Below are 16,103 nucleotides of genomic sequence, written 5' to 3'. Positions count from 1 at the left end.
CTGGTTTTTTGTCGGGTTAAATTCTCCAAATTCTATAATGAACCATTTCATGGTATAATTGCTTAAAATGGTGTTGTAGGTGCACTCTTATACCTCAACTTGAACAATGCGGATATCTCTGTTGTTACTTCAGCTCTTTCAATTCATGTGTAAACATATTTTGGCTCATTAGGAAGAAGTTAAATGCATCTTGCATTATTTGAAATGACATATAACTATAAGCCATGTTATTATTTAGGGCTCATTCATTTGACAGCTTATTTTGGTACTCATTGGGCTGGTTCTCCTAATTCTCCTAATGCTTCTGACCTACTAGTGGCTATTGTGTATTTATTGGCTACAATCTCATTCCTTAGTATATAAATAAACAACCTGAGAAGTGAAATTGATTCTTGGTTCACATGATAATTGATATTTGTATATATAACACCTCATGTGTGTGAAAATTCCTAGATGGTTGATGCTATTGAACTAATGCTAGCAACCATTATATTAACCTCTATAGTATGTAAATATTGCATGTAACTAGAAGACCTTCAATTACGGCAAGTTCTTCAGCATAAATGACTTGTGATATTGGTAAATTATTTACTGCAACATGTCTATGCTTAACATAAAAATTTACATACACCCCCCACATCAGAATGTTAATGTTATTATTGTCAACCATGGGCATGTGAGGGAAATTATTCAGCATGCGATAGGACTGGAATGGACCCAGGCTGGCCCAAGGTCTGTCAGGCCAGGCTTTAGTTCCAATGGGAGAAAGTCCGGATCAGCTTGGGCTTAATATATTTGGCCCAAAGCTTGAGCCCGTCCACCTATTCTCTCTCCTCTCCTCTTTACCCCCTGTTGTGCTCTCCTTTTCCCTTATATTTCCCTCTCTCTCCCTTTTCCCCGCACAGAGGTTGTAACTTTCATGTAAAACAAGATTCACCTTTTCTCGAGCGAATCTACCATTAGATCACGCAATCGCTACTTCCATATCTATATAGATGGTGAATAAAAAGTTCAAAGTACTTTGAGATTTGTATGAAATGAGATATAACGGTCGATGTTGTGAAAGAACATCAATCATTCTTTCATGTGGATGATACAACCCAAACCCCTCTGCCTCCACACACACACCTCTCTCGCGCGCGCCGAATATGGAGACAGCACTTTTCCTTCCCTTTTGTCTATTAAGCTTAAACTCGAGTTGGGCCATTGGGCTTCAGGCTAATCTTCGATTCAACCTTAGATAATGTTCTTTTGGGAGCCTAGAAAAATTTTCTATAACCTGAGCTCCTCAACCTAAACCAAACTTAGTCTCAAATTCTCAAGCTTGGGTCATGCCAGGTAGATTAGATTGCCATGTAACTTGTAAATGCTCCTATGCCATATTAATAGTATCTAAAAGCAAAACAATATGAGCTACGTATAGCAACATGTCAGTATAATGTGCATCACAATTTCATATAATTAAATAAATACTAGTAAGATCTTCAAAAATGAATCGGTCTGATTATGTGGATATATGTATGTGTTATATATATTGTATATATGTGGATTTGAGTTAGGACTTAGGGTTGGGCGCAACCTAAATTTGAGTTGGGTTGGTATATTCAACCCAAACACAACCAGGGTTGTGCCTAAACCCACTCAAGCCCGGTCTGATTTTGGGTTGGGTTGGGGTTGACCCGCTCATCTTCCATCCCAAGCCTAAACCGGTCTTGCCCGGTTTTGGCGCTAGCGTACGGCCTCCACGCAGGGCAACGGCTTTGCCGAAGGATTTCTAATCATTGAAAGTTTCTTGCATTATTTGTGATGTTTCTTATTGGCTGAACTAATTCTCTTGTAATTGAATTAGTTAATAATTATGATCTAATTATGATTTTTATAATCTATTCATGTACTATTCATAAGTTATGTAGGGAATGCTCATGGTTTGCAAATTATTGATACTAACTGCTGCTATTTGTGTTTGCATTCATGTGTATACATGCATGCATGCACTTCTGTGTGTGTGTGTGTGATTTGTCATATTTCTCTATTTTGTAAATTATTCTTAAAATTTGTTGCATTCTGTGTATTGTCCCCCCCCCCCTGCATTGTGAGTACTTACCCCTAGTATTGTGAGTGCTTACCCCTAGTTGAATCATTCTCCAATGTTCAAACTTGGTACTGTGCTTACGGAGTTGATCATCCTCCATGCATGTATGGAGCTTTGAATTACTTATTTTGTTTTTCATACGATTATAGCCATGGGATGAGCAATGTCAAGTCGTGTAAAGGAAAAAAATTATCTCAAAGTTGTGTATGGAGCTACTTCTTTCAAAGAATTGGGGAACGGACCTTCCATTGTTGATAAAGGATTCTTTTGCCTAACTTTGTTTTCATATCCAAAACTTTCCAAGGAACAGATTGATGTAGATCTCTTCCAAGAAAATCTCTCCTCTGGAGACAATGGCATGCACTACCACTAATTTGGGTTGACAAAAACTCACAAGATGGCCCCCACCTTACCTTCCATCAAGAAAAGCTGGCAAGGTGGAGCCTGAATTAGATGTCTCAGTACTGCTCGACAAAACGTTTTTTTTTTTCTTTTTTTTTGGCTAAAATAGATAATTCATACAACACGTGCACGAATACATCTAATAAAATCAGAAAACAGAATATCATGCAGCTTACGAGACAGCTTTCCATCCTCCATCCATATAGTGCTACTGGCATAGTTGGCCACATAAGTAGCCACCCAGTTCACAGCTTTATTGATTTCTCTAAATACGTGCTTAATATGAACAAAGAACACATTTCTTTTCCATAAGTTCTGAATGACGTGTTTGGCCCGCAACTTCCGAGTTGGTTTGGTATCTCCATGTCTGCCCCTTGGAAGGCAGATGCTAGGCTTTCCTTTAGGTGGTTCTTGAAATTTATTGAACAACTTTGTGCTGCAGCTGGCATGATGGGTATGGTTTGTACCATGATCGAGGCATGTTTTACAGGCATCTTCGAGGCTAGATGTAGTGCTGTCGGTGCAAGTTGTGAGTCAAGTTGTTGGGCTTTGGGTTTTCAGGAATCTCACCTCAATGGATAAGGCTGAAGTAAAATTTAGTGGCTGATCCCATCCATGTGGATTGGATGGTGTTGTGAGATATTTGATCAGCTCACTTAGTGGCCTATTACAAGGGTGAAATTTATTTCACCGGTTTGTTCGAAATAAAGAACTTACAAAGTGCTTAAACACAAATTCAGCTAGTAACCTATATGGTGCAAGTTCAACCCAAACTTTGTTCAGCTTGGCGGCTCCAAATTATGCTAAAGATTGGCCCTCTTGTTGCGCCTCAATCTACAAGTCTCTACTTCAGGTAATTGCTGCCATCCTTGGTATGTCAAATTGGCTATAAAGCCCAACTTAAGTTTAGAATCTGCTCGACAAATCAATTCAACAAACAAATCAATATAACTTGAATATGGTTTTCTCTACAAGCCAATTAATTGTTATGAACTATTCAACCAAATAAATGGGATTTAATGCTAACAATACTGGCCTGAACTAAAATCAAATTGCACATCCATCTCAAGCATAAGCTCGGCAAAATTTGAGTTGAATTAAGAAACAACAAAGAGCCATCAATGAAGGGTTAGATATAGAAAGCTTTATCTCTATATACAGAGAGACTTTTTTTTATTGGAGCAATTTTACCGTCGTGGTAAGACTCACTCTAAAATTTTGAGTGGAATTTAGGATATAGGTAGGTGAGCCCAATCCATTGGCACTCCATCCGGCAAGAGATTAGAGGTTAACCATTTGAGCATTGTCCGGTAGGTTTAAAAGTAGTTGATCTTGTTAATTATACTGGTTGCACCTAGGTCAGAGTAGCGTGAGCCATTATTGTACCAAAAAAAACAAAAAAACAAAAAAAAAAAACAAAAAAGGTGGTTGATCCAGCAGCGGATAACGGAGGCCGTTTGGGGAAAAAAAGTTTGTCATGTCCCCTGTCGGACTTCGGACAACAAATGTGTGGTGATGTTTGAAGATACGTAGACCTTCGGAATATCCGCTAGGGATCTGCGTGCTTATCTCCCGCTCCCCACTTGCGGCCCTTTTGGATCATACTTTCCCTCTGTCCTCTTCACACGTGTGCCCTTCATCACTCTCACACGCGCGCGCGCGTGCGCAACACTCGTTGTGATTAGAGACTTCACAAAACGTTTATAGAATAAACGTTTTGATTATAGATTAAGAATTAGCCATCAAAATGTTTTTCAATGTGATTGTCTGGTTATAGGAGAATATATGTTATTTATTTGGATGAAGATAGCTTTAGATATTACTGTGAATGTACTCTGTCCGCCTTTGGCATCTAACATAGGCCACTCATTTTGGATATTGTCATAAATTGGCTTGCCATAATATTAGATTTGTTTGTATGAGTATCTTTTTAAATACACAAAATTACATGAACACCTTATAAAGCTGCTATTTACACATATATCTTTATGAAATATTTATTTTGCATGTATACTATTCTTTTCTTTTTTTTTTTGGCATATGTATCTATATCATCTAATGCTATTAAAAAATAAATGGTATAAAATTAAAATAACTAAAATATTTTTATAGATAGACATGCAAAAAAAATTATAAGCGTATATATACAAATAACAAAGTTGCAAGGGTATTAATGTAATTTCATATATTTAGATGCTATATACTCAAAAAAATATATTAAAAAATGATGAAAACTTGGCTGAGACTTGCCATATTGTTCATGATTCAGTTGACTCGACAAACCAAAACACAAATAATATAGTCATTTTTTCTCTATTTAAGATCTTAACTTGGTCAAGTTAGAATAACGGATAACCATTTTAGTAATTCTATTCTTTCATTTGATTTCGATATAATTGTCATTGTTCAGTCTATGACATCTATACATTTCTTATTATTTTTAGGATATTAAAGTATATTGAATTTAAATTAATTATGGATATTTAGATCAGTGAAATGGTTTTTAGTGATTTATAAGTGGTGAGTTGTTCATTTGTTGAGACGAGAATTTCACAAAGGCATCTGATTTCTTCCATAAGAATTAATATTACCATGGGATTATTCGGCATGATAATATTTATTTTTTTGTCATCCTTCTTAATTAAAAATGACTGAATTATTTTCATTAGAATTAGCTTATGTCATTTGAGCATATACACCAAAGCTTGTGATTGAATTATATTTAATTTGGAGTACATGGTCAAGTGAAAGAAGTTTAATTCTAGTGAAGATAATTTAGCTATTCTTAATTGAAGAGAGTGAAAAAAAAAGATCAACATTATCATGTCGCATGAATCTATGTTAATATTAGTTTTTATAGAATAAATCATGATGCATTTATAAAATTCTAACCTCAACAAACAAACAATAACTCAATATTTATAAATTACTGAAAATATTTTACCGATCTAAGCATCCATAATTATTTTAAATTTAATATATTTTAATTTTAAAAATAATAAATATATATATCATTAACTTAATAGTAATAATTATATCAAAACTAAATGAAGAATAGCATTACTAAAATGATCACATAATATTCCAACTTGATTGAGTTAAGATCTTAAACAAAAATAATTGACAATGTGAATTGAGTTTATACCCTTCTAACTATGCGAAATTATATGCATACCCTCACAAAGTTGCTATTTGCATGTATACTCTAATATATTTTTTTTTTGCATGCCTATCCATAAGGGTATTTTAGTTTTAAACCATTTATTTTTTTAACTACATTAGATCATATGGCCATTTATGTAAAAGAAAAAAAAGAAAAAAAAAAGATATATATGCAAAACAAGTATTTTATAAGGATGTACATGTAAATAACAACTTTAGAAGAGCATTCATTTAATTTCATATATTTAGAAGGGTATACATGCAAAAATAACTCGTATTACTTTGCAGCCATGGACATAAGAAAAACAACTTAAATTGAAAATAAAAAAGTAAATATCTCACATACGGCTTTAGTCAAAGTTCTACTTGCCAACTTGCACTTCTTGTGTAAGATAATATACAATATCATGAGCTAATAATCCGAGTTCTAACAAGACAAATAGCTGTGGTGCACAAGTAATGTCGGATAGGCAACAACCTAAGGAGATTTCAAGGAATGAAACTAGTTCTCATGTGGATGTAATTATATTGTAAGCTAATTGAAGATATATGATTTATACAGCTTAGAAAATTGTATTCTATTTTAGACGAGGCGGCTGTTCCATTAAAAAGGATGAGGCAGCTGAGTGACTCCCAAAATTGTGTGTGTGAGGAGATGTGGAAGAAGGGTTGCCTTCAAATTCTCTTGCCATCTTTTTCATAACTTGATTATTTTTGCACTTTTCTATATGAAGATTGAATTCTTAAAAGGAATGATGAATGCGGAGGATGATTTCATGTATATCTTGGCGTATGACGCAACCAAGACGTCGTGTACACCTCATCTCGGTTTTTCATCGAAGGAATTACTATACTTTATCTTGCTTTTAAATGAACACTTTTAAGTTTGCCAAATCATCTGCTATATTTTTGAGAATCTTAAGCCATATAATCAAGATAAGAATAAGATAGGGAACGGTATAAAATCTAATCATGATCTCCAACATGAATTTTTCTTAGGATGCGCCAATAAACTTGACTTGCACTGAGAAGGACCTAAGTTGGAACTAGTGCTTAAAAAGCAACAAGGATGTCTCTTTCCAACATTATTTGCTTTATCAACAGAAGATATCACTCACTGAATGGAAGTAGTTAGAACTGCACTTTTCTCTCCATTTCAAGATTGCCCTCATTGCTGTAGGTGCTAAATTAGAATTGGGAATCCATGGCTGCCTTATCCACACCATGCATTGCCTATGGGCAGGAAAGTTATTCTACACTAACAAGGCCTGATCCTCCATGTTTGTAGCTATTACTATTTATTGAGGGATTATGTTCACAAACCCTTGTTTTTCCTCTCTTTGCAAATCAAACCAACAGTAACCTGAGCAAACATCAAGTGCCACTGTTATCTCTCGTTCTTGGACTGCACCATTCTTGCCTTCGTGATGCCTTTCTGCATGCTTTTCTGCAAGCTACTTCCTTTGGGGTTCACTTTTCAGGCGTACGTAGCGTTCTTCGCAAGTTCTACAGCTATCCAAGCTTCATAGGCTATGAAATCTAGCTTATGCCCTTGCCAACAAAATCCAGGAGGGGATAAGGATGTGTGTGGTGGTGCAAAAATAAAGCAATGATCTTCTGCCAGTATTCAAGATCCTGGGCATCCATGGAGAAGTGACTTGACCATTGACTACCACCCATTTCTTTGTCTCTCACTTGTCGCCATCAAAATATCATTTCCATTTCCCATTTGCTTACCATCTCTAGTAGGTTTCCTCCGGAATTTAAGAAACTAAAAAAAAAAATCTGAAAAGATTTAGGAGGGATGACAATTCTTTTTGAGAAAACAAGGAGGGCTCACAATTACCTTAGCAAAAATGTGTAATAGAAATTACCCTTACATATTTTTGGCATTCATTCACAATGTCAACATGTTCCACCAAGGTAGAAGTTTCACCATCTTAAATTAATTTTGCGCATGTAAAAGAGAATTGTGATTTAACACTCAATTTAAGTATATAAAATTGTGCTATTAGTGACTCATAAAAAGATACAAATCAATTGTTGTAACCTCGGTTCTTGCATTGTCACAGCCAGCTAACATCAGTAAAATTAGGAGGTTTCAATAAGTTCATATACATGATTTCCATCAACTTTCAGCCAATTAAAAGAACTTGCTTGAATAGCCTTCCTTGTTAGAATTACTGAATTACATGCCGCCACGAGTATAGGAATTTGTCGCATATAATACTCTGACATAACTCAGCTCTCCATTGTCTTGTTGATGTCAAACTTTGCAGCAACAATCTTTTTTGATGCAATACATTTACTAAATAAATTGTTGCAATTGAAAAGTGAATTGAGAGTCCGGTCACATAAGTAGCATAAATATAGCTAAACAAACATATAAGTAGCATGCATGTATATCTGGTTATTAAAGAGTTAAAGTAATTTATGCTTTTATACAATAAATTACAAAGGAATAAACTCTAACTCTAGTTACACAATATGAGATGTCTCTTATTTGATTGGAGTTTTCAAAGGAGAGAGATGAAAAAGTTGTATTCTCATAGGAATATGATTTCCACATTTCATGGAAAAGTCTTTCCCATGAAAAATATGGAAAAGTTATTTTTCCCTAAGGCGAAAATCACTCTATTTTTATTTTTTTCCAAAAAGGCCCTTCAGCATTAAAGAGGCATTAAAAACCTAATTTTTATTAAGGGTATTATAGGAATTATATATAATTTTCTCAGAAAAGTGGATAGTCAACTAAACATAAGCATTCTAAAAATCTGTCACTTTTTCATGATCAACTAAACATGCCAAAAGTACTTTTCTAGACATTCTCTTTCTAAAAATCTGCTTCCTAGAAATCATATTCTTAGTAAAAAAAAATGCTTCTCGCGAACCAAACAAGCCCTATATAGTTACTATACAATGAGTTACAGGTAACAAAACAGTTCTGCTTAGTAATTATTAACCATACAATGAGTAACGGCTAACCAAAGAGCTCCCATTGGAGCCAAGTTTCGACAGTCTGAAGTTGGGAAACTAGACTGGTGGGCCCAGCGTTACAGCACTGCCGTTTGTACCGCTATGATCCTCTTGTTAGAGGACACGTGGCTGCAGCTCAGCAGCCAGTTCTCGAGGGCCTGGACCTCACAGGGATGCCATGGGTTGCTGGAGAGGCTTCAGAGACGGGGAATGGTGAAGGAAACGCGTGCGTGCAAAGGCATTATTTTTAGATCCCACCACCCCTGTAAACTCGCAGTATATAAATATATATATACTTATATAACAGTCTCTCTCTCTCTCTCTCTCTCTCTCTCTCTTCTAAGATCAATTATAAGATAGGGAAGAAGAAAAAAGAAGATAAAGGAGAGAAGAGTAAGGCCAACTTGATGGCATTCTGAAGGAATTCACTGTTCTGAACGCACAGTATAAATATAACAATTTTCAAAGGTTCTTTAATTGTTTTTTTTTTCCTGTTATACGCTTGATGATAATAGATTCCTTCTTTAGCTTCAGTTGTTAGTTTATTTTATTTTTAATTTTGAAATTAATGCTTTGGGTAGTTGAAGTTCAGGAGTGCCTGTTGGAATTGTTGGTATGTGTAATGTTTTCTGTTCTAATTTTTATTTATTTGTTGATTTATTTATTTCGATGCAGCATGAGATTTTTTTTTTTTTAAAAAAAAAAAGACTGTGCTGCAATTTTTCAAGTTTTTCTGAGTTTGGTTCCGAATGCTGCGAGTTAGCTTCCAGTCGGGGTTATTACTGAAGATTTTGGAACGGGCACTGGTCTTAATATATATATTTTAATGTATGTGCGCTTTGGGTGTATGGGGATGTGGAATTTAGCTGCAAGATGTGATGACTTGTTTGAAGTTTTTATTGGGTCTTTCTGGTTTCCAAATTGATGCATCTAAATGGAAGCTTGAGTGATGGTGGAATTACTAGTCTGTTGGATTCAATTCAGCTCCAATATACAGTGATATTGCTGTGCTTTGGTTTCCAACTGCATCAATTTGCTCCATGTTTCAATTAATTTCAATTAGTTTGCTCTGCATATGCACATACTGGTTCTGGATTCTACAGTTTGCTGATCTCCTTCTTTATTTATTGACATAGGTAGGAATGGAAGAGAAGAGAGTCCTATCCCCATCTTGGTCTTGAGGCTTTGTATGATTTTTGGACTAAAGCTATCAACGTTAAACCGGCAATGCCAGTTCCTCTTGCCCCATATCCAAATTCTTCAGTACCATTTACACCACCAAATGGTATTTCCCGCCCTGAAATTCTAATTTTGAAGTATATTGAGATTATATTTCTTTGTTCAATTATAAGAAAAGCTATATGTTGTAGATGGGTATTATCTTTTGCAAATAGATGTGTTACTGCCATATATAATATCCTGATAGATCAGATGGCATCTCATATGGGATTTGGAAATATATGACACTAAGTTATCGGAATTGGAACGGTTCGAGGCGCTACCTTGTAGCCTGAGCAGATAAGTTTTATGGAGGCATGAGAAAACAATTAATTTATTTTGAATCTAATGACCTGCACTCCTGAAAATGACATTGTAATGTAGTTAAACAGCCAAAAAGCTAATCGATGTGCTGCTCTAACTTTGCCGGTATAGTTATAAACTCTGTGAACTTTGTTGTAGTCTTTTCTTTCTCGTACCCACCTTTTTTTTAAGGAAGTCTTTGTTGCAGTGTGTGCATCTCCTTTTAGAAGGAGTTAAGTTGGTGACACATAAGCTTGTGGATCATTTTGCTTTTAACACAATGATGGGCATAGTCAGAAAGCATTATCCTAGTCATTTTGCATTCAGCTTCATGAATCCTTATCTGATTCTTTTATTCTTATCAGAGGCACGAGCTGGTTTCCTTCTCTTATTCACATAGCAACAACATGTTACTGTAAACTCGATAGCTAAATGGCGTGTCGATTCACATGCCAATAATGCTGAATGCATGGATTGATTGTATTCACATAAGGGTTGTCCATATATTTAATCTCCTCTTTTCTACCAGTGCTACATCACCAACTTTGGGTATATCGTCAATGATACTCTATTTGATTCTCAGGTGGACAAAACCAACTTGTTTGTTCTGGTTGTCGAAATCTCCTTCTCTATCCGCTAGGGGCAACATCCATATGCTGCGCCATTTGCAATGCAGTGACAGCCGCACCTCCACCTGGTATTATTTTCTTAATTCACCAGTTATATTCCTCATTTTTCCATTAGAGATGATGTGACTTTTTCAAATCCCTTCAAAGTTTCTCTTACTTCTAATTATGTTATTGTGTGATTTGCATTGTGTGCGGCTACCAAGTTATTTATTTGGAGGACATAACCTAGTTAATGCAGATTGCAGATATATAATTTCAGTATATATACTTGCATTGTACATTGTAATCCCTTTGGCACCAGTCAAATTTTGTCTATTGCCAATAAGACATAGGCACTTATTTACCTATTTCATTTTCCTTGAATAATATTTAGGGAAAGAAGAAAATATTCATTCAATGACTGGAAGTGGTGTTAAAAAATGATTTCTGGTTTGTATTGAGCTGATAAGAATGGTCATGAAACCCTTCCAATTCTAGTGTTGACAATATATGCATTTATATGATGATTCTAACCCCAATTTCAATAATTGATACTAGCATAAGAAATGTTTTATGAATTAATATGGCACATGCCCCTTGTGGCATCTAAAACAGACTATATGTGTGCCATTGGATTCAAACAGGATTACATCATTAGGTGGGCAAATCCATAATAGCAATCAACTTAAAAACAGTTTTTGAGAATGGCCTCTGACTCTCTGGTCTCAACATTTTTTGATGTCAGTTCTCAGACATAATTGTCACCACTTTTTGAGTTTGCAACAGGAACAGAGATGGCTCGGTTAGTCTGCGGAGGATGTCACACTCTTCTGATGTACATACGTGGAGCAACTAGTGTGCAATGCTCTTGTTGTCACACCATCAACCTGGCTTTAGAAGGTAAGGAAATTGTGCTGACTCCAATATTCGGGGCTAATCTAACTTACTAGAGAGGAGGTATAGAAGTACAGCTAGAAGCTTGTTTCTTTTATCTAGTTAAGAATTGGCCATGCTATTTAGAAAGATGCAACTCTTATTTCATGATAGAATATGTTCATGTAGCCAACAATGGACATGGATAGGCGCAGACTCATTTTGATGAACAAGAAATGGTCTTGAAATTTGAACAATTTTTGACAGCAATGGTGCTACAGCCACTATATGTGGTACCCAGTTTTTCCCGGTAGAAGTTAGAGACCTTAAAACCTTTCTATATCATAAAGAAACATGATCTTTGCATAGTACAAATGTTTTAGATAGTACTCCTGTTCATGAATGGGGTAGTAATCTTGGAATATTTCCTTCAATTATGAGTGTTATGTTTGGTTATGAAATGTTGGCAGTCTCTACATATGCATAATAATTATTTTTTCCAAACAAGGAAACATACTCTGATTCATGGATCTCTATGTGCTTTTAACTTATTAAAATACTACACGAGGCATGCCAGAGTGATTGTGCAACCACAAAACGCAAGTTAATGGTCAGTGTGCTTAACTGGTATCGTATATCCTCATCAATTACTGCTGCATCAATTACATCGACAAGCCATATTGATTTCAAAAATTACAATGTTAAAGCATCCAACAAACTCAGAACTTATGGCCTGCTTGAAGACCCATTTAGAGAGCAAAACCCACATGAACAGGAAACAGTAGACTGGATCCCGTCGAAGCAGACCTCCTGAAATTTTATGCAACAGACAAGGGTAACTTTTAGTAAAAGGCTAGACAAGCTTCCCACAAAGCTTCGAGGTATTTTGTATGGCTGGTACCTACTTATCTTCTTAGTACTGTTTAAATGTAAGCAAAAGATTCAGAAAACAGGAAACATATATAGAATTTTCTGATCGGCAAGCACATAGTAAAAATAAGAATTTCAATATATGATATGAAAATGTTAGGCTTTGCTGATGTTCTTACTGTGTTCAAATATGGAAATAAGCTAATGATGAATGTGGGATTCCTACATATATATTGAATGAACTTCAAATAATTGGCGGCAGCAAATCAGGTAGCACATGTCAATTGTGGGAACTGCCAAATGCTGCTCATGTACCAATATGGAGCAGGATCCGTGAAGTGCGCTGTCTGCAATTTTGTGACATCAGTTGGGGTTAGTCCTCCTTGAAATAGCTTTTTGTTTTATAAACAGCACCCATTAGAATTCCTGATTATTCTCTTGCATTATTCCATTGTGTCTGTTGGTGTGCCTTTTTCTATTTCAATCTTGGACTGTTCAAGTTATCAAAACTGCCATTTGCCATGTCTCATATTTGATGCTTTCACATAATTATGTATTTGAGGAAGTTAACAAAGGACTGCAAATCTTAATGTTTTCTTTTGCACTCTCTTTAACAGGCTTCACCAAGCACTGAGCACAAGCCTAATAACTGAAACTATGGATATGGTAATGATGGAAATCTCTGACATCCAAAACTTCATCCGCTAATCTTTCGGTAACTGAGGCAGTAATGCATGTACTACGAATGAAGACTGCTACATCTCTATCTCCTCTTCACCCAAGATGTGTGGAGATTTTCCCTTTAATGAATTCTATTTCTCTATTAGCCCCTACAATAAACAGTTTTGGTATGCTTGAGGTGTGTAGATCATTGTAGGAACAATATTCATGTTAGACTTGGATGTTCAAGATACTGCCATTTAATTTGGGATGATTGTCTGAGTGTGCTTTATAAAGCACTGTATATGTTTAAATCTTTTGTTTCGTTGTATCGAGTATTAGTTTCAGATTCTGAGTTATGTATCCAATCAGGGTTATGCATATATTTTCAGAATTTGGGTTCTCAATTAGCTGAATTGTCCTGCTTAAACCCCCTTTGTTTTCACCTTTCTTTTTTATTAAAAAATCTCAATTATCCTTGTCATATGGATAATGAATAATATATTTCAACATAGATGGCTTTTCTCAAGAAGACAGAGAAACCTAAGCGAAACTGAACATATTAACTTCGATTCAGAGATTGATGCTTGTATTTTTCTTATTCTCAATCTTTTTATTGAACTACTTCTCGGTCACCAGCATCCTTGAATCTTCTCCCACAACATCTATCAAGGTTTTCTTATATCTTGTCCTTTCGCCGGTAGACTCTTCCTCCCTTATAGTGACATAGTCCTAGCTAAGATTTAGCCTATTTTCGCCTCTCATACCAGATAATGAGGTTTTGACATTTCATGTCAGAGTCAAATTCATATACTGAAACATCCTGCACAAAAGAGGTGGTTGATAAGTGAAAATAAAGTTGAAGGGAGGGCGAAAAAAGAGGAGGGAAAGAAGTCATATGTGGAAGGACCACGACCATGAAGAAAGATCACCTCAACCAAACTGAGCGCAATGATACATTGAGCATATCAGCTATGGAGCAGGTGGTCTGCCACAATATTTTTGCATCTCAAACAAGCAGCCCATTTTTCAATGAATTCATCACACTTTTCAATATCTTGCTGCCTTCTATGTATTTCGTTGCACGACCTCGACTCGACTCAACTCAACTCAAGTAAGGCTTAATCTCTAACTAGTTAGTGTTGGCTACATGAATCCTTATCCCCCATTTCACCGCATGATATAATCATCAAAATTCATCATATATTGGAATATCCTTTGTTACAATTACAAATCCACCCTATGATGCGTGATGCTTTTTATGTGATTGGATTGTGAAGGAATGACCAAAGAAGTCACCCCACTGAACAATCCAAGGGTAGCACTCCCAAAACTTTTTCTTTTACATGGATCCACCATCTAAAGTACTGATCCTGATTTTTCAACATTGTCCAAGACATCTCTCTGTCGGAAAATCTTAAAGCTGATTTTTGTTGGTCTAGGGCTCATATCCTCTCTAGTTGGTGGTTGAACTGGAGAGAGGTGGCATGACCAATGTGAGTTTGTAGGCTAGGCTGCGGCGTGATGCATAGATGGTTGTAATTGCAAGACTAGACCTCTACGGTTCCTGCATGATCTAGAAAAAAGATTATATAATGATGAGTGCAACCTGCTTACGGTCCAAATTGTCAAAATACAAGTTTTAATGCAATTGTGTTATAGAAACTTAGAGAGATTCCAAAACAAAACCTAAGATTAGTCAGAGTTCTAGGTCTAACTCTAATCATCGACTGTACATAGGTAAACTATGGGGTGATGGAGTCGAGCAACCTACTTCATTTATTGGCCTTGGCATGTCTGTTGCGCTTGGTATGGTGTCGGCTCTTCCTAGGTTCAAAAATACCCCACCCTAGGGATGGTAGTAATCAATTTTGGTTAAGCTAAAGATTATTACAACATATAGGTAGAATTTTCTCATAATTTGAGCAAAATATGAGAAATGGGAAGAAGGATGGGCCAAAGCGAATAGATTCATTTCCATCATATGACCAACAAGAATCTTAAATTAACATTCAAGGCATTTAGCCTCCTTATGATCCATCGAGCAGCAGAATAATCCATTATCAAAGGTCATTCTGGTCATGACTCATAGCTATCCTAGAACAAAATTGTATATAGAGTCTGCAAGAAGCTTACTTGATGTAAATATTTTCTTTGTTTTGGCTGAGATTTCTTTGTAAGTCTGAGATGGGCATCCTCATCAATAACATATGCTCCCACAAGCACCTCAACCACCAAATTAGGCCAGGTCTCTATGGGGGCCATATTTATTGTTGCACCCCACTGCATTTTTCCAATTTGAATCATGTCAAACCCCACTGTGCTTGTGCCCTAATGCATTTCCACCACCTATATATCATTAGAGATGTTCAAAACTTTCTAGAGCCATCACGTTATAATGTCTACTTTGGTAGGCTCATACAAAACCACCTCACATAAAAGTTATTACAAGTTAGACAAATTAGGTCGCTTAGACCTGATACATCAAAATAATAGGGTGTCCTTAGGCTAATCATGCACCCAAAAAAAGCCAAAAAAAAAGAAGGGAAGGAACCATGCAGTTAATATCTCATGGGACCAGTGAGTTGGACACAATCAAAAGGTCAATGGTCATTTATTGAAGTTTCACAATCAAGGGATGGTGACCATGTACCAAAGGAAATTCAGCCATCCAAAAAGAAATGGTGTATTGTCACATGGTGGACCCTTTTGTTTCCAGCCAAATAAGGTGGAAACAAGTTCACAGCCAAAGGAACCATATTAATTCTTAAGTAATTCACATTAAGAGATAAGGTTTATATGTGCAGGAGGTGGACCTCCTTGAGGTTGCAAAGGAGAGTGTTGACAAGAAATGCATAGGATTCTTTCAAAAGGACCATACATAGGTCCAAGTTGTGTAATTTGACATGATATAAAATGAATGGGATGGCATTGATGTA

The 16,103-nt window shown here is 35.9% G+C and overlaps 1 protein-coding gene across 7 annotated transcripts; it reads left to right on the top strand.

Moving 5' to 3' along the window:
* The first annotated feature begins 8,791 nt into the window (after positions 1-8,791).
* On the top strand, positions 8,792-13,574 carry LOC103714033 (protein LSD1). 7 transcript variants are annotated; one of them, XM_008801154.4, is made up of 6 exons: positions 8,792-8,870; positions 9,769-9,917; positions 10,737-10,850; positions 11,548-11,661; positions 12,767-12,876; positions 13,122-13,574. In XM_008801154.4, the coding sequence occupies exons 2-6, from the start codon at positions 9,860-9,862 to the stop codon at positions 13,155-13,157; spliced, it is 432 nt and encodes a 143-aa protein (XP_008799376.1). In that variant the 5' UTR covers positions 8,792-8,870; positions 9,769-9,859; the 3' UTR covers positions 13,158-13,574. The 7 variants fall into 7 exon arrangements, with proteins under 7 accessions (XP_008799376.1, XP_038971440.1, XP_026663067.1 ...); XM_039115512.1 differs by having other exon boundaries at positions 8,852-8,870; positions 9,773-9,917; positions 12,775-12,876; XM_026807266.2 differs by lacking the exon at positions 8,792-8,870 and adding an exon at positions 8,936-9,100 and having other exon boundaries at positions 9,773-9,917; positions 12,775-12,876.
* Positions 13,575-16,103: the final 2,529 nt, after the last annotated feature.

Source organism: Phoenix dactylifera, chromosome 18, assembly GCF_009389715.1.
Source record: "Phoenix dactylifera cultivar Barhee BC4 chromosome 18, palm_55x_up_171113_PBpolish2nd_filt_p, whole genome shotgun sequence".
NCBI classification, from domain to species: domain Eukaryota; kingdom Viridiplantae; phylum Streptophyta; class Magnoliopsida; order Arecales; family Arecaceae; genus Phoenix; species Phoenix dactylifera.
The sequence above is the reverse complement of the archived record's forward strand: the minus strand, read 5'-3'. Positions and strand labels throughout refer to the sequence as shown.